The following is a 24767-nucleotide window of genomic DNA, read 5'->3' on the forward strand; positions in this document are numbered from 1 at the left end:
AGTCATTTGGAAATTTAAACTAGTTTAAAATCTGCTGTTGCAATGTCTGAGTAGTGCGATACAATGATGCCACACAGCTAATGGGTTTCAAGAGACAGGTTTGAAAACCAGCATTTCAAAGAGTACATATTTCAGGAAGAGTGGGACCTAAAGATATGCAAATTGCTGTTTTAAGGAGCCTGACTACAACACATAAATCTACACGCTGCAAGGAACACAGAATAAGAACTGATTGGACTATACAGCTGAGCGAGGCAGTAAAAGACCGAAATACAAGTGTCTGGGCAGTGAAGTGATATAGAATGCTGCTTTATTCCACCTTTCCAACCACTTCTAACACTGCCAATAGTTTACTGGATTGGTCTGAAAACATTGGATGGAAAAAAGAAGTCTACCTGCTCCAGGTAGGAGTGGCTGCTACAGAACTGGAACAGCAGCTGCCCTCAGGGACCAAAACCACCTGCAAGACAGGACTGAGCAGGGGGGAAAAGTATGTGTGTTCAGGGGAGGAAGAGAGCAGACAGTCAACAGCCTGTAAGGGACAAGGTGATCATGGTAATGGATATGCAGGTCTTTTTTTAAAAAAAAACAAACCAAAACAAATCCCCAAAAGCCAAGAAATTAAAAAGCAAGGGCTCTCCTGATTCTTGGTGGAGTGCTGAACATTTCCTTTATGCTGATGCCAGTTAACTCAACTGTTCACTAGAAGAGGGAGGGAGATGGTGCAGTGTGAGAGAACACCAGCTCATGGGAACCCACCTAAATGCTTGGAAGTGATGCTCTGAGCCAATAAGGGGTCCAAAACCAGTAACCCTTCAATATTAGCACAGTGTGACCAATGACAGAAGTCTAAGGTCAGTCACAGTACAGGAGGTCTGGGAATAGCATGTTGGGGAACAGACCGGAACATTGCTCTTGCCTTTCAGAGTCATACAGAACTCAAGGATGCCGTTTCAGGATGAGAGCCAGGACACAGCTGTCAAGGAAGCTATCAGAGATAAGAAAATTCACCCATAGATTTGACTGTTTTCTTTCCAGAACAAGCTATTATCATGGATTTTCAGAAAAGGAAGTTAACCTAGTCCATCATGCTGTCCACCATATCTAGGTGGTGCAACTCCAGAGTAAGAGAACAGTCTCTCCTTGATTTTGGACCAGAGAGACAGTAATGAGAAAGTGCTACACCATGCAACCTTACAAGACAGGTCTCCTAGGTAAATACAAGGGAATTAAACACTCTGGAAGTCCGTAAGACTGCAATAGCATTGGATGGCATGGAAAAACAAGGGCTCATATTTGAAACTTGCCTTGAAAAGTCAATTCAACCAATACATAGGACCACCATGATAATACACCTTGTGTTCTGAGACATTGGTAGGTAGCTCCAACATAGACCTATTCTCTCAGTGGGGTTAGACCCTGTAACACTAAACCGACAGCAAGAGGTGTTGTGTCATTGTATTCTATTTATATTAATTTATAGTGGATAGCTTGGCCATAGATGATCTAACTCCAGGTGATTTACAAACATTCATGATCCAAGCTACCTCGACCCTTTGTAAGTTCAGAATCCTTGTTTTTGCAGAGGCAAACCAAAGTTAATTAACTTTCCCACTGTCAAGTTATTTAACTTGAATAGATAGAATCGATAGAATTCAGATCTCCTACTCCCCAGTCAGCACAATAAGTAGACTCTTAGCTGCTTTCTATGCATCAGGTTTCCAGCAGCACAAAGAGCATATTTAGGGCTATGGAGAGGCAGTGTCACCTACAACAAATGTATTCATCAGCCTAACAGCATCAGCAAATAGGCTCAAATTCCTCATACCCCCTCCATATGCAGATATAACTTCCTTTACAAATCATTGACTCTTTATGAGATGTCCTGCTCATGCATAATAAAATAAATTATTTCTAAGACTGGTTAAATAATACCATCTATATTGATATATTTACACAATGCAGAATAGTCACATGGCTACTTAAAAAAAGAAAAAAAGAAAAAAAGTTGAAAATTGGACCAATAATCACCTTTTGTTGCAAAATTTTTGAAAACAGTATTTCCAGCTTAGAAAGGGAGGATTTTCTGCATAAAGAGACTACACACCACAAATGAACATGTCTGTCATCAGGCCTGAGAAAGGAGAAAATCACAGGGTTGGCTGCACAAAGAGGTGGAGGGGAGGGACAGGTGGAGGGAAGTGACAGATCCCCTCACTCTGAGCCAGCTGATGATGAAAGGTGGGTTAATGCTTGGCCAACCAGTAACACCCTCTTACCGGTTGTCTGAGGTGATCATTTCTCTGCTGATCACTGAATCAAAGGTTAGTTCTAGACCATGCCACAAAACCAAGGACCTAATCTCCTTCTGACACTTTCTAAATAGCCAGAGTAGGCATTCTTGGTTCTGTCTTCATGTCTTTAAACTTTCACTCTTTCTTGTGTTTCCCCATAACGATGGCAGCTATTGAAATACTCGGAAAATAACCATGGCTAGAGCTAGTGCTAGAAACATAGAGAAACAAGAAACCGCAGTAGATTTCTTGGTTCATTAATTGTAAATGAATTCTCCTCTCCAGGTGGAGTGTGCACTGAATGTGGAAGCTAAGGGTGGGCTTTCAGAAATTATCCCACTACCCTAACCACCTCATGCTTCCAAAAACTTCTCCCAAGTCCCAGGCTTCTCTCTATCACACTGAAAGGGAACCTGGGACCTGTTCAGTGTACTGGATTTCTGCTCTCTACTGAAAGCAAGATCCTAGCCTGAGGCTGGATTATTACACTTGAGATTTTCCTTCTCCCTTCAGTCTATTGGTCTGGATCTATCTGATGTCTTTTTATAGACTTTGATTACAAACCCTCTGGGAGGGGCCATGTTTTAATCTGCATTTGTGCAGCATTAAGTATGGTGGGTTCCTGGGCTATGACTAGGACTTTCAGGTGCTATGGTAATAGAGATAACAACAAATTGGAATTACATGGTAATTACTATTGGTCTGCAGCAAGCTACCTAGTTATGGAAATTAATGGTACTTATAGATAATAATGGTACTTACAGATAGCCAAAAGTATGCCCACAGACAAATTATACTGTAATTATAATTTAGTACCACTGCAGTTACAATAACCTTATTGTAAGGGAAGTGGCCAATTTTCTGGTACCAAAACATTAGGCAAGAGCAATAGAGGTATGGATAGAGGTATAGATACAACAGCCTAAAGGCAGGGAACTGTGGGTTTCCATGCACGCACTAGATAGCCAGCTCTAAACTCTGATGACAGCTAGTGAGAGGATAAGTAGCTGAGACATCATTTTCCCTCCAGGCACATCTAGATAGTGTCAAAACGCCAAGGGGCAAAAGGAAGGACATTCAGAAGGGGAAAAGCAAGACCAATATCTGAGGCTTCCTGCAGGGGACAATGCACACAGTCTTCTAAGGAGTTTGTTAGGGAGAGTGAGACTGGCATAGATAAAGGATTATACTTACATAGGCCCCTACGATGCTGCTCTTGGCAGCAACGAAGATCAGACAGATGAAGATGGCTGATCCTAGCATGCCAACAGCACAGACGAGAGGATCAGCTCGCTGGGTTTTTAACCGGCACCATTTGGTTGCTCCAGCCCCTGTGATTACACCCAGGAAACCAGTGAAGCATGTGATTGCTCCAAAGATCAAGCTATTAATAAAAAAAAAAGGATACAGTTGGGTGGTTTTTTGAGTTTTTCACAAAAATGGGCATAGTCTTTGAACAAATTATTAGAGTAAACTGAGTAATGGAAATCTGCACATTGGTTTTGCAAGTTGAAAATAAAATAAATGAGCTCCCTGCTGAGTACTTGTGATTTTAGCACTCTTCCCCTGAAATTAAGAAAAACACAGCAGATGAAATTCAGCCTTGTCACTGGCATTGATCAACACACAAAGAGATGCAAAGAGTTTATCCTGCTTCTTTGTGTAGAAATGAGCTTCCTATCAAGTGCACTGCACAGCTAATTACCTACACCCAAAACTAAGTAATAACCTGCACATTGATCACGTAAAGGGAAACAATGGACAGAGCAGGCACTAGGAAGCTTAAGAGAAAGGAAATCTAACAAGACTCTAAATACCAGTGACTTTCAACATACTTTGACTTTCTAACTCCTTTCAGACCACTTCAAAGAAGCCTGATTAGATTATTTTGCTGTTATGTTGCCCTTTTGAAACATGTTTATTTAAATTGAAAGAGCCAGGAGCTGTCAGGGATTCTCCATATCATATGTGCACAACTTGGATTACAGAATCTTTGGCAACTACATTACAGTAGCTCCAGGGCAGCTCAAAATACAGGTGTCATCAAGGAGTGGAAAACTTCTCTTTGTAAACAGCAGATGGGCAGTCTGACTGGAGCTGTATTTTCTGCTCACTGCATTTTTGCAGAATAGACTGAGGCTGCCTGCTGGGTGCTCTACTTGATGGTACTCCAAACCACTAAGTAGTTTACTTGAGATGGGATTGTGTCAGCTATAGCAAGAAGGTTTTCCTAATGTTATTTTTCTCTCACAAGATAAAAAGCAAAAGAGCCGACAAAAGGCAGTTTTACCTATCTTTTATTCACCTGGAGAAATGCTTTTTTAGCACTTTATGTTTTGTGTCATCATGGTAAAGCACAAAACAATGAATTACTTTTCATAGCTTATGTGCTGCAAGTGATATTATACAACTGGGACTGAAAAATCAAACCACTGTGTAACATCAAGCAATCCAGACCAAAGTGTTCCACATTTCTGCACCATTCTTCAGCAAAACTCAGCATCCACAGTAGTATAAAGAGCAATGAAACACAGTTAAGTCCTCTCTCATACAGAAACAAAAATCTTCAGGGTCAATCCCTGCATCTTGTAGAAGAACCAGTCCAAGCTCTGAATTATAGCCACCACCGTGGCTACCCAACCTGCCAGAATATTCTGCTGCTATCACACAAAAATGTGAGTCTTCAGAAACCAAATTCTCAGCTCTCTAAACATCCTCTAAGGCAAAGACAACAGTCTCTCTTCTACTTCTGCACTACAGCCTGGGAACTAAGACAGAGCTGAGGTCATTGCTTCTCCATTGGTTTGACTTCATGCGATGAAGAAAAGAGGAGAAATAAAACGTAGTTTACAATCCCAGCATTTCCTATCATTGTTGCAAAGACCTAGAGGAAATTGCAGACATTCTAGTAACTTGACTCCGTGGGACTTGCCTGTTTCCTCTGGTAAATAAGCCCCCACTCCCTTTCCCCACTCTTTAAAGCAGCAGAGTATGGATCTCACCTATCTTTGGTGCTGCAGGGAGGTGAGCTGCAGGTCTCTGCTGTCTTCTGTACAACCTGTGCTCTGTGAAGGTAAAGAGGGATCCACATGCCAAGTGCCCCTGTGGCAAAGGAGACAGCTGAGGTGGCCAACGATGAGAACACATAGCTGCGGCTGTGCAGACACAAGAGGCAAAACCAAGAGAAGATTTAGTGTGAAAAGTGAAAGAGCAGGAGCCCCAGGACAGGCACCAGTGCTTCAGTGATAAAACACAGTATTCCCCCACACTAGCAAGGGGCAGAGATAATACAAGGTACAAAGCAATAGAGAATAAGAAGCATGAAATATTTCTTCATACGTGATGCTCTATTGATAATAATGTACTTAACTCTTCAGAGGTGCTTCAAAGAGACCATTTTTTGTGGGACCATTGCAGAAGACAATCAGTATTTAGTCAGTAAGACGTGAATTACAGGGCTTTCACTGTAATATCACTTTTTTACCTGGATTACCAGTTTCACTTCTCCCTCCCCATCCATGCCAGCATATGATTACTACTTGGATAAACTAACAATAAAAAAGTAACATAGAAATATTGATAAATTAACCATCATCCCTTTTCATAGTCCTTTGATATTGGATGACAATACCAGGAAGGCATTCCAGCTAGCAATTCTAAAAATGAAACACTTCACAAGTTTCCCATCAGAATTCTGTTGTAAAGTTGAATTTGCAAGTGCAAGTATTTGCACATTCACAGGCAAGTTTTCTGGAAGCAAGGGCAGCTGCTTAAACACTCGTGAGCATGTGATCTTTCGTGCACAGGTACAAGCACCCAAGCACATTCAGTGCTCGTGCATTCAGTTATATGTGGTAGTATAAATATATAGATTTAAATTTGCCATGTAGTGCAAGCTTTTGTGGATTTTCTCTTAAATTGCTCTGGCATTTAAATGTCTTTTTTCCTTCAGCAGAGTAGCACTCTCAAGGAAGAAAAAGGATCTAAGCATCTGAACAACAGTGGCACAACAATTAATAGAGCAATTTCTACACTTCAAAAGCCTTGATTTGTCTGAAGTATGAGCCAAACAAAGTAGAATCTCTCTTAGATCTCAATCTTGGAAAGGTTAGAGCAAAAGTTTGAACCCATAATTGTCACTGCAGTCAATACCCCATGAAAATGTAACTGTGATTCTCTCTCCTGTGTCCTCAGATGAAGCTTCCTGCAACTCCCTGCATGTTGTCACTTTCCAGTCTCATGTGCTAAGAAGTACAGGCCACTGGATGTTCCAATTAAGCTTCAGAGGGAAAGCATTCTCTTTACTAGAGTGCTCTTACTTTCTAATCAGTGCTTTCATGTCTCTTAGCCATGAGGTCCGAGCCTTCAGTTGTCCTCCAAGTTGTTCAACATTTCCTCTTTTAGCAGCAGGTACAAATATCAAGATGAGTGTCCCTGTTATCATTCCCAGGAGTGGAGATACCTGTAAGAAAAGAACATGGAATTAGCACTGGAGTCAACAGGGTTTGTTCTGCCTAGGCAGTAAGAAGCAGATTAGATTTCATGCATCCCACTTCCAGCTAAACCAAAGAGCCTCCCATTTTCAGGCAGGTTCCTCAGATTACCTCAGTGTCCAGCAGATTAAGAAAGACTGAAAATTCAGGCTGGAAGATAGGAAAACAACATATTCAAGGGTTAGTTTTCCCAGTTTCCAATCCTTTCTCCCAATCACTAGACAGAAATACAAAGTTCTCACAGTGTTTTGCAAGCTACAAACATGATTCTTGTTTTGACACTGAAATTCCATTGTCAAAATGGAAAATAGCCCCGTAAGGAACTCAGATTTTCACTGAACTATCATCTCTTCTATACATGCTATTTTAAAAAGAAATCCCTGTTCCAAAAAAAAAACCCACCCCAAAACCAACCCAAAAAAAGGCTTCCAATAATAAACTGAGAATGGCCTTTACACATGGAGCAGTGTGTCATGTTCAGAGATGAAAAACTCAAAATTCTTCCAGGGAAGGGAAGACAAAAATATTTCAGAACTGGAACATCAGGAAAATCCCTCATCCAGCAATAAATGAAGCCTGATACAGTGTCCTTATTACAGGTGAACACAAGACACAGCACAAGTAAAAATTTGAAATGCTGGGATTTTCTAGGGTCATATAATTTAAAGTCTCTTTGATTTTTATCTAAAGGCTTAATTCCCCAACAGGACAACATCCATTGATACTCAGCAATGCTCCAGTGAAACACTGACATTACTGCTAGATCCAGAGACAAAGCTGCCACTTGCCAATGTGCCCTTGTGTCTTCTCCAGCCCACTGAAGTAGAGATTATCCCTGATCTCCTGTGGATTTGGAGACCACAGGAGGTCACAGAGGGAAGCATCACTTAGGGGAATCCCTCTCATCTTGCAAGAGCACAATAATTGCCACAGGGACACAGGCTGCTTTACACTGCTGTCTGGAAGCTTTTAACACGTGCTGTTTGACTACAAAACCCAAGCAATGCTGTCCAAAGCAACCATCATAGAAGTGTGCAGCTGGTCAGATTCCCCACAATTTTGGACAGTCAAGCATCAATGTGTCATTTATAGTGGAAAACATGACCCCATAAGGGGTACAGTCTTGCAGATATCCTGGACTTCTCAGGATATGGAGACTACATGGGAAGAGAAAGATGCTGGTGAAGATTTCTTTGCACAAATTGATCAATTGGGTTTTACAGACAGAAACACAAGAGCGCTCCAACCTATCAACCTCATTAAAGCCCACTAACCAAGAGGAGGGGCTTTGGGGTTTATTTCTTGTGCTGGCCTCTGCCCAAAAGTTAATTTTAGTCTTAAAGTATTTCTGCTACTGAATGAGGTAGCCATCCTCTTGGTGTGAAGCTGTAGGCTATTAAACTTTCCATCTCAGGTTCACAGCTGGAAACTACTCTCCACTTTCCTAGCTGATGTTCATGGTGATTCTCCTGGCTTTGCTTACCCTTGCTGGCCAGGGAGAGAACGGCTTCTGTCACAGAAGGGCACATTTGCTTGAGATGGAAACCCATGTATTTCATCATCTGCTGTTACAAGCTGTGTTGGTCTGAACTTCATGAGATTCATTGTCTTCATGAAGTGCCAGAGCCAGAGAATGCACCTCACGGGGACTCATGCCACCCAGACTGCCAAAGGTCAGAAAACAGCTCTGCTGGGCCACTTCCTCTCAGCTCTTTCAAGACATCTTTGTGTGCAAGATCTCTTTGTGCATATGTGATTGGAGTGTATTATCTTTTCAACACATTTATCAAGGTCCCAAGAGGTTAAAATAGAAGGAAATTGACTGTCTCAGGGCAGAAAAACAAACGGAAACTGGAACAAAGTGTTTTTTCCAAAGCAGGAAGCCATTCTCGGAGTTTCTTGACAGCAGGGGATTGAAAGTCTGTGGAGTTGATTTAAGGCCAATGCCTCATCTTCCCATCCCGATGAAGAAATCAGGGTTGACTGATAATAAACTGATTGGAAAGTTCTTGCTCCCAGGCAGGGAAAAAAACAAGTACCTTTCCCATTTGCCTAAAGAATGCATCTGCTATGCACTTAATATCCATAAATACAATTTCCAATCCTTTACCTTGTATATATAACAACAGGCTGAGGAATGGTGTGCTAGAACTCTTCTTAACACTGATCAACCGATGCAGCTGTCATGAAGATGTCATTAAGAGTGGCTTACCCGCAATGCCCAGTGCCAGTCTCCAGCAACCTGCTTCACACTTGACCCAGTGATGTATCCCAAACCACTGCAAGAAATACAAAGATGAGGGTCAGAGTACCACAACCATAGCTGTTCTTAAACAGAGATTTAAAAAGTCACAATCCATTTTGTGGCCAAGGCTCCTGCAGGAAGAAACACGGGGGACAAAGCTGATGGTGGCTAATATGAAACCCTTCCCAGCACTGTTGATCTAAAAATTCTCAAATCAAACAGAAGTTCTGATCTCAATTTTATAGCTGACCTTTCAAGCTACAGTGGACGGAAACAAAGTCTCAAAAAGAATTTATTTCCCAATTCGATTTCTACATCAGGCTTTTCTGTGCAGTAATATGAATACTTAACAATTTTATGTTCAAGCTCTCAGTTAAGAAGTGTCCTTCAAGGATACATCATATTCTATCACCAAATTTTTTCTTGCCATTTAATAGTACTTGGTTCTAATTACTCATGAAGAGACCATTTTCCATAAGCTTATAAAAAAAACCCCAAGAAGAATATTCAAGACAGTCTGATGGGAGAACATCAGACCTGAAGCTTGTAAATCCTCTCTGAAGATAAAGGTGCAGCAGGACCTTCAGCTATATGCCAAGAATTACACTCTGGTAACAAAAGGTGGCTCCCAAAGGACTAGATAAAGGTGAAGGTAGCCATGCTTCTCTCAGAGTGAACTGAATGGATGTGAATTTCTTTATGGTTTTTGTTTTGGGTTTTTTTGTTGTTTTTTTTTTTCTCCAAACCTCTGCATTTGTTGCTGAGAGTGCCTTGGCTAAAAGTTGCCAGGACTGCTGTGGGGCAACTGTCAGCCACCACATGCCTTTATTGAACAGTCTGCTAAGCTTTGGAGGTTGACATCTATAATTACCCCCAAAATGGGCTTCTTTTACACAGACAAGCCCCAAAATCAAATCATGGATCCAAACCTCTGCTGGATATTGAGAGAATTAAGTCCCAGAATCAGGCTCACCAGGATGAATGTTTGTCATTTCTTGCTAGACATTGCTCACTGAATCCTCTCTATAAATACTTGGCATCCTTGGTCCTCTTGGGAAAATATTATTTTCACCAGTTAAAGACTTGGTTATCTCTTTTTCCTCAAGAACAAATGGATGTTTGTGAGTTTTATCTCAGGGATGCGAGCTCTAACTTGTAAAATGCACCACCCTAAACCATAAGTTTTTCCCTGAGCTGGGAGGGGATTAAACTGCTGCCCATGTTTTCCCTGCTGGAAATGAACCCATGATGCCACTTTTGCACAGGATGTTGTCCAGCTCTGGGAATTGGTATTTAAACTATGTGAACCCACCCTGCCTACAACCTCACAATAGAGGGTCAGCCATTATTTAAAAAAACACCCCCAAAAAACAACAACAGAAAATATCTGAGATTCCCTTGTTTCCCAACAATCAAATACTGCACTGGGCTGATAAGGGAACTCAACTGAAGGTGACAGAGGAAATAACTACTCCAAATCTCAGTCTGTTTGGTACTTTTACCAAGTGTCTATGGGCTTGACCGTCCTCCACTGCTCTGTGTTCAGACTGATTATGAATGATCTTTACAGTTTCTCTCTTCAGCCTTGTTTGTCTATACTAGGCTTCACAATTTCTCCTAATTGCTGTTTCTGTGGCAATAGCACTGGGCACTGCTGTTGCAACTACCAAGTCATCTAAGATTGGCTTAGCTGTATTTTCCAAATTTAGTCAGATTGGCCAAATTCAAGGTTGGGTAGAATTTGAGCTTAAAGTAAAAACATTGTAAAAAGTCAAAATTTCAACCTTTGTATGTCATATAACATACTTCTTCTGAAATCTCTGATATTTAAACTGTCACATAGAAGCAGGTACCCATTCACTCACTTTTGAAAACTCAGCCTAGTGTCTTAAGAGATCTTGATTTCACAGTAACCTGGAAAACATCGCCTAATGAAGGCCTAGACGTCGCATGAATCAAAGCAACGATTCAGAGAATCAATATAACATTATTCAAAATGATTGTTTAATTTGATAATGCTAAAAAAAAGTCAGCTAAAATATTTTTATTTCATTTCCACCCTATTGCTGGAAAAAAAAAAAAAAAAATCCTTCCCACTAATTCCCAAAAGTCACACACGAATCAGTAACAGGGCTAGAAAAAAAAATCCAATTCCTGCAACTAATTAGTCATTGCTCACATTATTTTCCTGTCTAAACCATTCCAATCAAAGACAGAACTATCATCGTTAGCAACTTAAGATCTATGTGAACTTATTTTAACAGAAAAGCCAGATGAAAGCAGCTTTGTGTCACTTACCTGCCAAGAGGAATTGCAAAGTAGAAAACAGACAGCATGAGGGTCCTTGTGTTTTTGGTGAAAAGGTCTCCTATGATGGTTGGTGCAATAGTGGAATAACTTGCTTCACCGATGCCAACCAAACCTCGTGAGAGGACAAGAAGCCAGAAATACTGAGAAAAGAAATCAAACACGTTAGCAAGTCTCCCCTTGTCTTTTTGATGTCCATCAGGATGGACAAAGCTGCGCAAATAGGGAAATCTAAGGCCAGGTGACTGGAAAGTGAGCCCCTCGTATGCATTGATTTTTTAAACCTCAGACTCTTAATTTGTCACTTGCTGGGGAGGAAAGGAACTATATTTTTGATGAAGATTTATAGGGATGAAAGAAAAGTAGCAGTAATACATGTTTACCCAGAAACACATATTCTAAGGCAGGCAGAAGAGCCTCAGTTTACTCTTAAGATGCAGCTCACTCTTGTTAAGCTCAAGTGCCAGCAACCTGCACTGACAGAGGAAGGTCTGGGGAGGTGGGTGAGTGTAACGAATCCTGCTCTGGGATCCAGAAAAGCAACGCCAGCCAAGCACAATCCCAACCTCCCCAGCATCCCAAGGGACAAGTTAAGACTGGTGACATCCTAAAGGCTCTTCAAAGCTGTGAAAGAATTTAACCTGTAGTCCCTCAAACTCTTGCTTTTTTTTCCTTGATTAGAAGTTACTGAATAAAGGAAGTTTTCAAAGCACCTATCTCACTCCACTTGCCTTGGAAAAAAGCATAAAACTCCCCCTCGCAGCAGGAAGGCTGAGTAAGCCAGCACTGATCACTTCTGAAAAACATCAGGTTGTGGTCTGAGCTGAGATGCACACAGTTACAGAGAGATAAGACTTGAGCTTTGCTGTGAAGCCCAGGAACTCCAGTGTGCTCGGTAAGTAGCATCACCAGGTGAACGATTCAGAGCCACACACGGAACGGCGTTCAGCTGCCCAGAGAATTACGTGCCCTTCTGAGTAAAGAGCAATCCAAGAGAACGAGGAGAGGGACTTCACCTTCAGCACAACACAGCCTCAAATGGACAAAAAGAAATTGTTCATCTAATACAATTTTCTTCATGGCTCATTTCCCTGTTTCAGCCAACACTTTCTTAAACTGCAAAGACCTGATTTGCAAGCTGACCTCTGTCACTGCACTTGTGGTGTCGTAGGTGCTGCTGTGTGAAGGCATAAGGCACAATACTTTGATGCCCAAATACCTGATACATGAGCACAGTCCAAGTTCTCAGGCATCTAAGCAGCTTGAGCTACACCCAGAAGTAATTGCAGGTGCAGAAATTAAAGTCAATTGCAGAAAACTGTAAGCACAGGGAAATCTATTTCTACAAATGTAACCTCTACGAATTCTCAATTTACTGTTATAATTCTACAGCTCATTTGTGAGAAGAACAGCAGGGATGATGATATGTCCTTAAACATGAAAATGCTTTGAGAACAATGTGCAATTACTGATTCTCCTTCTACAGATGGGGGGAAAAGTTGAGTTACAGGGAAGTGACTGACTGTGCCCTACAACAAAGCTAAACTGGAATACAGGGTTCTTATTCTCAAGTGTGGAAAATGCCATGCAGACATCGAGCCACGTGCCTCAGTCACAAATACATCCATCAGCAGACAAAAATCTACCACTGACACCTTTTCCTCACTGTAATCCCCTGGTTGAAAAGAATTTCTTGAGGATTCCTAGAGTCACACAAAACAAATATTTTTGTGCGTTCTTCTCTTCTGCTTGACATAAATTCTGCATCAATACCCATTTTCTGGGTGTATACAAGTTCTTTCTTTGCTGGCAGGGCATTTGCAGTGCTGCTATCATTCATATATCTCCCATAACCTGCACATACGTAACAGGCAAACGTGGGCGTATGCAGAAAGGGTAATACTGTAACTCAAGCCATTTCATTTATGCCAATTACCCAATGCTAAAGCACTCCACTGCAGAAATATGCTGACAGTGATTGGTGCACAGGTAACCAACGTATTTGGAATGAGCAACAGTATTTATAACATGCTGAATGAGTTAGTCATGCAGAATTAGAAAGTGAGGGAACTGGAGGCTGATTTTTGGTTTCTTAAGAGGTTCAGATCTTGATCATAGAGGGGGTGACATGCAAAATAGTCACCTGCCAGACCTGGAATGAGTATGTAGACAGTGCTAGTTACACCTGTAGAATGACAAGTTTGCAAATACACTGGATGTTCCTCAAAATTGAAATACCTACATAAAAACGACACCAAATTTGAGCTCACCAGCCAGTATCACTCCCAGTGAATACACTGGACAGGAATTTCCTCCAAATAAATGCTGTTAGAAGATTCCTCTTACAATCCTTGCATAAAGCAGGAAAACTGTAGAAAGATTTCCTATTGTGGTGAAGAGTGACTCGGTTCCAGCAACATCATTGAATCAGAATCCCAATACGATGAAATCATCTGCAACAAGTAACATGTTCATTCTTCTCCTCCAGTTCCTCCTTGAATCCTTCTCCTGGGCTTATCCCATGCTTACGCACTCCAAATATCTGTTTAATATTTAAACTATGGTCTCTGAAGCGGCGGTATCCAAATTTAAGTCATGAGATTCTGATTTCATTTGGCAATAAAAGCAGTCTTATAAGAGCATAATCTACATACAGACATGAACGGTATTGCCCGTCTGAGATGATATATTCAAGACACCAGACAATGCAGCTATTTAGGTGTAGCAACTAGGCAAAACCTACAAAAGTCTGAAACAATATTAGGGAATTTTTTATAATCAGTTCTATATTTTCCATGGTTTTAGAGCTCTAGATCTAGGATTTAAAGAGCTAATGCCTCTTCTTATACTGCTGAAAGATCTCTTCTAGATCTTTGGCTAGCATGCAACCTACTGAAACCTATACAACAAAATTATGCAGTGATTTGTTACATCTCTGCTCAATCAAAACTTAAGTTCTTATCATCTCTGAAGCTACCCAAGACAAAAAGTCATCCTTTCAGAGAGAGGCCTAATCTTTTCATTTTTCATATAAGAAGAAAAAATACAAACAACAAAACAACTCCAAAATTCTTATACTTCTACTCACTTAGACCACAGGCATACCATGGACCACTTTGAAACTGCTCCCCAAACCACTGTGTGTGCAGTACAGACATCTGCTATTTTATGTGCACGGATATTTAAATACTCACACACCCATATGGACATCTCTCTCTCTGAGTATATGCAAACATGAAAACCAACATAAAAAATGAGAAAGATATTACCCACGGAGGGGAAGCACCATTCTCCTCCACAGTTGTAGCAGGACACTTCTATTTCCTCTGTGCTAGATTTTCCCCCCAAGTGCTTCTTCCTCTTTCTCCTACTCCAGGATTCTCACCGGCTTAGTGAGACAAAAAGGGCTGACACCAGCCAAGTTCTCTAAATTATCTGTGCTTAAAAGCAGTATAGGCAGCTAAGACTTTTAACTGAACTTCACTGTTCCCCAAGCAGAAATCTATATGTATTAAAGCAGCTTTTTCCTTTCTACATTACTTTGGAGCTCTTCTGTAACCCGTGCAAACAGTTCTCACTCTGGCAGAAAAACTGAAAACATCTCAGTCAGCTTTCAGCACCTGAGCTTATTCCTTTTCCATAGGTTTAGCCCAACAACCTCAATACTTCAGTGTCTCTTTCTCTGGGTCAGTGCTTGCAACTAAAGGTTTTTTGAACCAAAGAGCTATTACAGCACACAACTGATTTCCATCTTTAATTGTGCTTAGCAGTCATGTCAGAGATGTCTGTACCTCCACGAGAGCTGCCAGCACCTCTGGTTGCTTTGTGGAGGTGCAACGGTTTGCTTTGAATGAGTTCATGGCAGAAATCCCCCTCCTTGCCTGTTCTTCAGCCTAAAATGCCACAGAGGCCACCACAGTGACAGCCACGCTGCAGCAAAGCTCCTAGGGAACAGCTGGGATGTGGACAGCTGGAGAGGGGTCAGTGTAGGAACACCTGAACCATACAACACGACTGCTATGAGCTCTGGGGGCAACCAAGGATGCACAGGTGCTCTGAGTCTCTTTCTCCAACTTGTATGTGCCACAAAGGGACTGACGAGACACACCAGGGAAGGTTCCAGTATACAATGAATCATCAACATAGGGGAAGAACGGTGGCTGACAGAGACACAGACCCACCACAGCCTTTCTGGGGATTTCCCTTTGAGAGATGCCGTCACCAGTAACCAGCGCGCAGAGAAAGCACCTGTACACACCTGTGTGAGGCATAAAAGGCCAATGGAGCTGCTCCCTTCTTCCCCTCTCCTAACTATATGGAAGGGAAAACACACTCTAGCTCTAAAGCTGAAGAATTTATGACTTTCTGATTTTAAGACTAACAACCCAAACAAAAAAGAAACGTAATGCCCTAACACAGGAATGAGTTTTGGAAAGGACACAAATCCTTATGCCTCATGGGATGCACCGATCACGAATGGGAATTCAACACCTACTAATTTCTAAATTTCTTAAACTATCAGCAAACCACAGGCAACAACAGCAATAGATCACGGGGACAGGTGGACCTGGTCTGATTACTGTTGACAATGACACTATCCCACCAGAAGCTCCAGGCCTGACACAATCCTTTCAGAATTTTCATCTGAAAAAAGCTATCAAGATTTGAGTTAAATATTTATAAAATGCCAACAGATAGTTCATGTGTTTTCTTTGCAAAGTATGAGAATGGTTTATATTCACATTTTCATACTGATTTTACTCTTGATCTCATGCACACATAAATGTTTGATGGCCTAGGACACGTGACTAGCTTTAATCATGTTTGGACAAACCTCCTAATTATACATTTATCCTAGTTGTATAGACCATTGAGTGAGTAATACATGTTTTAATAGGTCTAATTACAGCTTTAACTTCTTTCTCTCTTTTTAATTAGTTAACAAAAGGAATTAAGCCACAGTTATTTAAAAGATTAGCTGTCAGTGATAAACCTATTATCTGCCAAATATGTGTACAACTCCAAACCACCAGATTTACTGTCTACAGAATCATATGATCCTTAAGCCTCAGTTATTAAGTATTTGCATTTGAATGTGGAGTAATTTGTGAGGGTCTCAGAAAAGAAGCCGAATACACGCTTCTTTCAGATTAGGGACACGTGGACTGATGAGATCACACAGATATAGCTAAATTTGTACAAATTACTAGTGTGTGTGCTCAGCACCAGTGCAAGCCATGTTTTGAACTGATGTTCTTTGTCTAAAAGAAGGATCTTTTATATTCTACAGCAACTGTGCTTGCACCCTTTCCTATATGAGGATATTGAGTTAACCTCCCACAGATTCTACATTTAGCTTCTGTAAAAGAGTGAGGCTCGGCACCATGAAATTCCATATTTGAACTGCTGAGGTTTGCTATATTTTCCTTCTTTTATTACATAAACATTATGCAACAGACAAGGATATAGAATCAGAGTTTGCATCCTTGGAAAGAAGATGTGCATAAAGCCATTCTTGCCCCTAGGCAGCCAGGATTGCCATACAAAGCCTAAAATATATGTGTGTGGAATGGCAATAAGCTAAGGAGAAAGCACTGGGATTGATTTAATTTCCCTGAGTTTCTAGAGCAAACTCAGTTGAACTGTACTGCAGTTACACTCTTGTATTTCTACAGCTGGCTGGGTCTTGCACTGACAGCATCCAGGGTACCAGAGCAGTCACAAAGGATCAGTTAGATCAACTGAAGATAGATAAATCTGCACTACTGCAGGAGTCAGCTGATCAAAGTCAATCCCACCGGGCTCAAATGTACATCCAAAGGCTGCACAACAGTGGTCCCTTTGCACAGCTACACTCATGTGCAAGCATTTGCCTTTCCTGAGCACAACCTGTGTTTTCTGGCCAGGCAAACACCACTTCCTCCTGCACTCCATCAACTGTATCAGTACTCTGCAGGGATCTAAGTGGTTAAAGGTGACACACCACACCCTTCACCACAGGTACCAAAGATGTACCATCAACCATGATGCAAACCAAACCAGGAACATGCTCCTGAGTATCGGTATGGTGACTAAGAGCATTGGCTCCTGTACACTCACTGTTCCAATTCCAGTCATGAGCTGAGAGCCACCAGAAGAGCTGAGCAATGGAATGCTATTACAAATGCAGGTGACATATTTGCTTAAGCACTAAATACTTCATTTCTCTTAGCTCTCCCAGTAATGACTGGGTCACCTTTAAGAATCTGAAAGCTTCCAAGTCAAACAGGGACACTGACATATCATGAAGGACAAGATGACATTAAACAATTATGTTAATATTTTAAATTCCACTCTGTGTCTGGAAGGATGACAAAGGCTACAGCAGAACAGAAAAACCTAAATACATCTTTCACCTCTTTGCACCCCTAAAGCTTTACAAATTTTGAATACATATAACCAAAGCACCTGGGTTCTGTTGGTGGATACCAGTCCTGGGTCCACACACTTGATAAGAATGCTGTGTCAAATCGAGGTATGGACCACCAAGTCACATGCCCTACCTTCTCAAACATGAATGGTTCTACCTCTCCTCTAGTAAAAGGAAAAGAAATATTGTGAAGAGCTAAAGAGGGTTTATATACTTAGTACTCGTGAACTGTTCCATGCCAATGCTGAAGAACAGGTTTTCTTGTCAAGTCCAGCCCAGATTTTTAAGTAACTGAATATTCATGCCAAATTTTGGCCATTTGGTGTCTTACTGTCTGGGAGATCTTTGTGCAGGAACAAAGGAAGATGAATATCTATGTTTATCTACAAGTAATCTTAACTAATCCTCATAGGGACTGCCAGCAGAGAGATCAAAATATAAAATAACACAGGGGCAGAACTGTTCACTGTGATATTTTGTTGGTAGGTACTTTTCTCCCGCATTAATAGGTTGAGTAAGCATTGTTTTCAGGATTTCCTATAACCAAAGGAGTTGATTACATTTAATCTCTGAGCGGCACAGATAGCGACTAGCCAGGATACATGCTTGTGTGGAGCCTGGTTGGGGACAGGTTGATGAGATGAGTTATCAGCTCTGATGCAATGCTGTCAGCTATCAGTATTTTATCTGTTTTCTGTAGAGATACAAGTGCACTTAGAATTTCATGCTACAGTTACCTGTCTGATAAATTTAACTATAAACTACCCTTCTCACCTTCAACAAGATGTTCTTCCCTTATCAGACGTGAGTCATGCTGGCAGAGTAGCCTGGGGGAGATTGACTGTGGATGTTGGTTCTTTTGCCACTTGGCCCACTGCAGAGAAGTGATCGGGTTTAGACTCCTCTTTTCTTCCCTCATTGTGTGTGTCATCACTTACCATAACCACTTTTCACTTCCCATCTCTTTACAACCACAACTGCCTTTTAAGTCACACAACATTTCCCGTAACTCCTATCACCACTGGATTCTATTTAAGTTCTGCATTTCTACAGTTTCCTCCCTTCAAATTCTTGATGCTAAGTCCATCTTTCACCACCATTTTCAAATTGCTCTTTTCTCCTTTGCATGCATGTCACAGAATCAGGGAATAGTTGAGACTGGAAGGGATCTCTAGTCCATGCCCCCTGCTCAAAGTAGGATCACCTACAACAGGTTGTTCAGGACCATATCCAGTTGAGTTTTGAATATGACCAAGGATGGAGAAGCCACAACCTCACTGCACACCTATTCCAGTGTTTGACCATCCTTACAGGAAAAATGTTCCTTCTTATGTTTAAATGGAATTTCCTGTATTTTAGTTTGTGCCCATTGCCTCATCTTTTCACTGGGTACCATTAAGAAGAGTCTGCCTCCACCTTCACTGCTTTCTATCAGGTATTGATGTGCACCAAAGCAGCACCACAGGCTCTCTAGGGATAGAAGCACAGTTCTAGAGTGAGGATGCTGCTTAGCAAAGCTCAGCTATTCAAAGTTCCAGTTAAATCCACAGGGCAGACACCATCTCATCTACTGTGTCTCTGTTGCATTCACCCTAAACATTTTCCGCCCCCCCTTTTCCCCTTAAGCCTGCTTGGCCATGGGAAGTATACAAGTTTAAGTATTTGTGTTCAACAAAGGATGCTTCTCTTACCCAAAGGTCTTCCCCTGAACTCTGAAAGGTCACTAACATTGAAGTGAAAATGCCCTGGGTCTTCCTTCAAGTATTCACACATTTTATTCACGCATTCACATTCGTTTTATTCACACATGCTTATTATAGGTCGGCTAGAGGTTATATGTGTGTTACAGATGAGACCACTACACCACACCAAGCTTTAGTAGCAAGCTACTGAGTTACTGAAACCTTAGTACACTTGATTAATCCTTTGCTTAAGGGTAAATATAGAAACACTTTGCAGTTAGGATGGACTTATACTACAGCTTCTAAAACAGGTCTGATTCTTCTACAGTATCCATCTACACTATGTCAAACACTTCAAAACTTTGGATCATTTTGTATGCATTAAGTGTCCTACCAATTCTCAGCTCCAAGCACCTCACCTTTGAACAATTCCCTTTTGGGAAAATTCAGCCTGTATTCAGAGCCCCATAAGAAGGAGAAGAGAGACTACAGCAAGTAGAAAGAGAACAAAATGAATATTTAAATATAGAAATGAGCAAGGGAGATGAAGCAAAGTCCACTCACCTTTCCTTTGATTGTCTCTATCACTTGTTAATGGCTTTAATTCTCCCAAATGGCCTGTTCAGGCGCACTTAATTGAATGTAGAAAGTTTTATTTGGAAATGTACTTAAGATTCTGGCTGATTAAAGCACCCTTATTTTATGAGATTTATGTTATTATTTAGTACATAAAAATAACCTATAAAGACTGTAAGATATTTCTTTTTCACTCATCACACCCTTCAATCAGCAACAAAAGTGTTTAATAACTGGATACCTACAGACAAGCTCGAAGTGAAGCTCCTAATTAAGCACTCTGGAGAAAAAACAAAAACAAAGCCACCCTGGAAGTAGCAAGACTCCCACAGCGCTTCCCAGAGTCAGCAAGGAGCTTCTGTGGGCTTCGCAGGTACAAAAATCAGGGCCAAGATTTTCTTAGCTAATTGCAAATTTTGAATATGAAATTCTCTTTCAATATTCAAATTGCAGCATCTGAAATCCAAGTTCCCACCACTGCTCTCCCTTCAAACCTGTGGCAGTCCTGACAGACTTTTCTATTACTTTCCAGGCATTTTTGGGTAGCACCAAAAAAAAAAAGTAAGCCCAATTCCCATTCTCCATCCAATTAGGTAATGTAATTACAGGACACTGGGTGATGAAGCAGCACCACCAGGTCCTGACAATAACCTCAGTTAAGACAAAGCAGCATTTCAACTTCTTACTAATTGAAGGGCTTTTCATCTGATTGACCTGCCTGTGGTAAAAATATTACATGACACTCAAATGGTGGGATTTATTTTCTTCTCAATTTAGTCTCTTGGTCATTAATAGTGCATTAATGACAGGGGACTGGAATGTAATTGGAAGGAATGTAAGAGATTAGCGTGCTTATTCACCAGAACACCATCCGGCAGAGTGCTACATGCATACCTACTTATAAAATAGACTTTAAAGAAAAAAGTTGATGTTTTCCAATAAATCATAGGGATCATAAAGAGCCCCGTGCTACCAGTGCCTGCTAGAACACTGAGTTAAAGCCCTTCTTTTCATCCTCGTGGCTCTGGTGCAAGACACACACAGAGGAGCCCATAGCATTTCACATGGCTGAAATAATGGTCATTTATCTGTGTTACAAACCCATTACACGCAGCTCAGCCAGAATGCATCTTTCCAAACTGTTCCCCTGAGAACCTTAATAGTTCTGGGTCGGAAACAAACTGTTGCTTTTTTGTTCCAGATCTATCAGGTGGGACACACTTATCAGCACTTCCAACAAATATCTCTGGCGTTAGGCAGTGTCACCATTCCCTTCCGGAGACGTGCAGAGACAACCAGAACATAATCAGAAAAATAAAGACTGGGAGAACTACAACGTATTTTTGCAACTCTGGAAACAATGCAAGGTTCTTGACAAAGAAGTTTTGAAATACTAACAGCTGGAATATGACCTGGCATACACAAAACTAATATTCATAGGTAGTAATAGGCTGTTGTGACACAAATGAGTCACAAGGAAAGACTGAATCCAAGCAACCCAGCTATAAACAGATACCAGCTTTTTCAGAACAAATAATTACAAGAGCTGATACATAACACTAATGACATCTCTACCTTCAGTGAGATGAAGAAACTGAGAAACGTGTGAGATCTACACACGTAAACTAGATGGCCTGTCTTGGATCAAACACTCTGTGGTTTGGATCAATTCTTAAACCAAAATTTAGTCAAATCCAAGAGACAGGTCTGGTTCTTGGAGAGCACAACTCCATGAGACAACTGCAGAAACCAGGATTCCTCAGCATCCTTTGAAAAAAGCATCAGCCAACTGAGACACCCAGCTGTGAATGTGTTGCCCTAACTCTTTGCATTTTCAAGGGTAGAAAAAGTTTTGAGAGTCCATGAAGGACACACTTTAATGGGTGTTTAAACCTCAAGGTTTAAACTCAGTTACCACAAACCTACAGTCCCAGCATCTTTACCTATATACTGTTGGTTTCACTGATTCTTGGCATGTTTTGCTCTGTACATGCTAAAACTCTTAAGTACACCAGCAGGTCAGGCATTTTAGGCAACTTTGGAGAAAAACCACCTGAATCATTCCAAATTCTGAAGAGAATTCTTTTCTTCCTGCTTTCTGTTTTCACACTTTTCTGGCTTGCTGACTCAACTGAGATCCAGAAGCACCCGAGCACTGTGAAAAAGGCTGACCTTGCAATATGTTTGGCCTTTGAGAGAGGTTTCATTTTTAGCATCAGATTTCCAGAGAGAAACTGATGCATCTACCAATTCCTCCTACCGCTTCTTCTTATTCTTGATCTTCTTTGAACAGTTGTTATATTGCTAGTTGAAGCATTATTCACTGGTGAGGTTTTGTCATGCTGTAGCGGCATTTCATTCTCTACACCCAGTCTATTTGACAAAACGACAATCCTATTTAACTATATTTAAAGTATTTGCATGTTTTGTCACTATCTTCCCATGAGACATGTCTGCTGATCAGACATGATGATTTGCACCATTCCCAGAGATTTCCAGCTCAAAATCTATTACATGGCTTTGAGATTAGTACTCTAATTCGGTGTTATCTGAATTGCAAATGCAGTGGTTTGTGTAGCATGTGAACTTTATGCATTTAAAAAGAAATGTCAACACTTCAAAAGACTAATTTAGCACCGGGTACTATAAGACATTTCCCATCTTCACACTATTTGCACATTACTTAGAACACAATGGTCCTTTTTACAGCCTTTATGCATGACCCAGGAGGCCACAGATTGTGTGTGGGACTGAAGAAGCACTTACACTTCCTATAGGATGACTGAGGCTTTTGTATCAGCAGGGAACCAAGAGCTCAACCAAAGAAAGGAAGGCCCAAATCCAGACGTTTGCATCTGAACACAAGCCAGAGGCTGAATAACACTTTCCCTCTCTCCTGCATCCTGTTTTTCAGGACACAACTTTCAAGAACTACCAAGGCCCTTCTAATACAAAGTTTAGATTTGTTTCCAGGCCTCTTAAAGAGCCTAAAACTGGGCTGAATTAATTGTTTTCTTTGTCTGTGAGGCAACATTAACCAAACTCTCCTGAAGTGTCATGCTTCTTTCTAAGTCATAAGCCTCAAGAACACAAGCCATAAATTGCCTCATTTACATCCATGCTAAGTACATGTCAGTTTACATCCTTAAACAAATGGTAACATTCCTCCAGACCCATATTTGAACACCCCAGTGAAGCATGAAGTGACATGTTCTACCCCACCAACTTGGTATCCTCTGAATACACAATTATCTGGGTAGCTTATTTCCAAAGAAACAGGACCCCACGGTGCCATCCAGACGCCGCAGCAGTGATTTGATTCGCCTTCTGAGCTCGTTTGACCAAGCCAGACCTCCCCACTACTGAAGCACAGCGTGCAACAGCAGAGCACTGCATCAGGAATGGCTTGTGTTCCTCAGGACACAACCACTACTGCAAGGATCACGTTAAGCTGGTAAGAAATTTTATAATTCCTTACTCTATATTTTGACAACTGCTTGGAAACTTCCATGCAGCACTATTTTTTTTTTTTTAACTTATTTTTTTCCTCCAGCTGGTTCAGTCCATCTATTTAAGGAGAATTTTTGCTTTCTCCCATTCCTGGGATGTTTCGAATGAGGCTGAGCTTAAGATGCTGTGATAATTATTTATAAAGCATAATACTAAAGCATTACAGAGACTTTGAATAAGACAGGATTGAAGCAGTAAGACATCCTTTGTGTATTCCATCAGCATGCTCTGGGGCTAGGCCACTGCTGCACTATGACAACCAGAATATACATTTTAATAGACAACACAAGAAGAAGGAATGCTTCCAAGACACACACAGCCTGGCAATGAAATAAATATGTCTTCTTCCCTTTGCCTCCTCAGCAAATAACTGACCCAGGTGAGTTTTCCTGCTCAGGCACAATAAAAGTAGGACAGGCAGGATAATTGTTACAGGCAGGCACTGCTTCCAAACCATCCATTAACTGACATACTCTTCAACTTAGAGACTGTCAATTCAGGTTTCTGCATGAAAATGGAACAAAGCTCTAAAGGTCTTTGTCCTGTAAAGATCTTTCATGCTGGTACCACAGTCCCCAGCTGTTGTCTCTAGGCATTTTCATGATTCGATGAAACAGCATCAAATGTAAGCAGATTGATTTAAAAAGATGAAGGGTCTGACTCAGTTCCCATAAAGATACACAAAAGATTCCCACAGACTTCCAAAGGAGGAGCTGAATCAGAACCACAATCACAGACCCTATGATAACGATTTCAACATCTTCCAGTAACCTAGATCACCAACGGCTCTCTAAAAAAGAGGGCAGGCAATTACAGGGAGCCCTCACCCAGACCGACTGCAAATTAGCATTCAGCCTCAAGCCTGTTTCTTGCTACTCTCCCAGCACAAACCTCTGTCCACCTGCTCTAGAAAATGCCTGAGCTGTGATATTTCAGTGCAAATCACTGCCTTCATTTTAATGAACTGGCAATAGAAGCCTCTGCAGTAGCACGCGTCACTTCAGGTGAGTTATGGCACTCAGCAATAGAAACGTTTCTTCTTCTCTCAGCATCCACAGATACTGTAGGATTTCAGACCAATTAATGACCCAAAAGTAGGTAGCAGAGGGCAGGAGGCAAACTTATGAACATAACAACGAGTGATTGAGGTGATTTGAGAAGTCTGAATGGGTTGTGGTGCCAAACTGAAGCTATCTGGGGAAGGTGGGACTTGGGGGATGTTATTTTCACAGAATCACAGAATGTTGGGGA

General features: G+C 41.1%; 1 protein-coding gene across 1 annotated transcript in view; it reads right to left on the reverse strand.

The window, feature by feature from the left end:
* LOC104524901 (protein spinster homolog 2) overlaps positions 1–21418 on the reverse strand; it is a gene marked incomplete at both ends in the record, with an annotated part of 32397 nt that extends 10979 nt beyond the window's left edge. The window contains 6 exons of the mRNA XM_010167916.1: positions 3489–3678; positions 5297–5449; positions 6614–6756; positions 9000–9066; positions 11331–11552; positions 21273–21418. Coding sequence (XP_010166218.1) covers positions 3489–3678; positions 5297–5449; positions 6614–6756; positions 9000–9066; positions 11331–11552; positions 21273–21418 — 921 coding nt within the window. The remainder of the gene's footprint in view (positions 1–3488; positions 3679–5296; positions 5450–6613; positions 6757–8999; positions 9067–11330; positions 11553–21272) is intronic.
* Positions 21419–24767: the final 3349 nt, after the last annotated feature.

Source organism: Antrostomus carolinensis, unplaced genomic scaffold (assembly GCF_000700745.2).
Source record: "Antrostomus carolinensis isolate BGI_N321 unplaced genomic scaffold, ASM70074v2 scaffold54575, whole genome shotgun sequence".
NCBI classification, from domain to species: domain Eukaryota; kingdom Metazoa; phylum Chordata; class Aves; order Caprimulgiformes; family Caprimulgidae; genus Antrostomus; species Antrostomus carolinensis.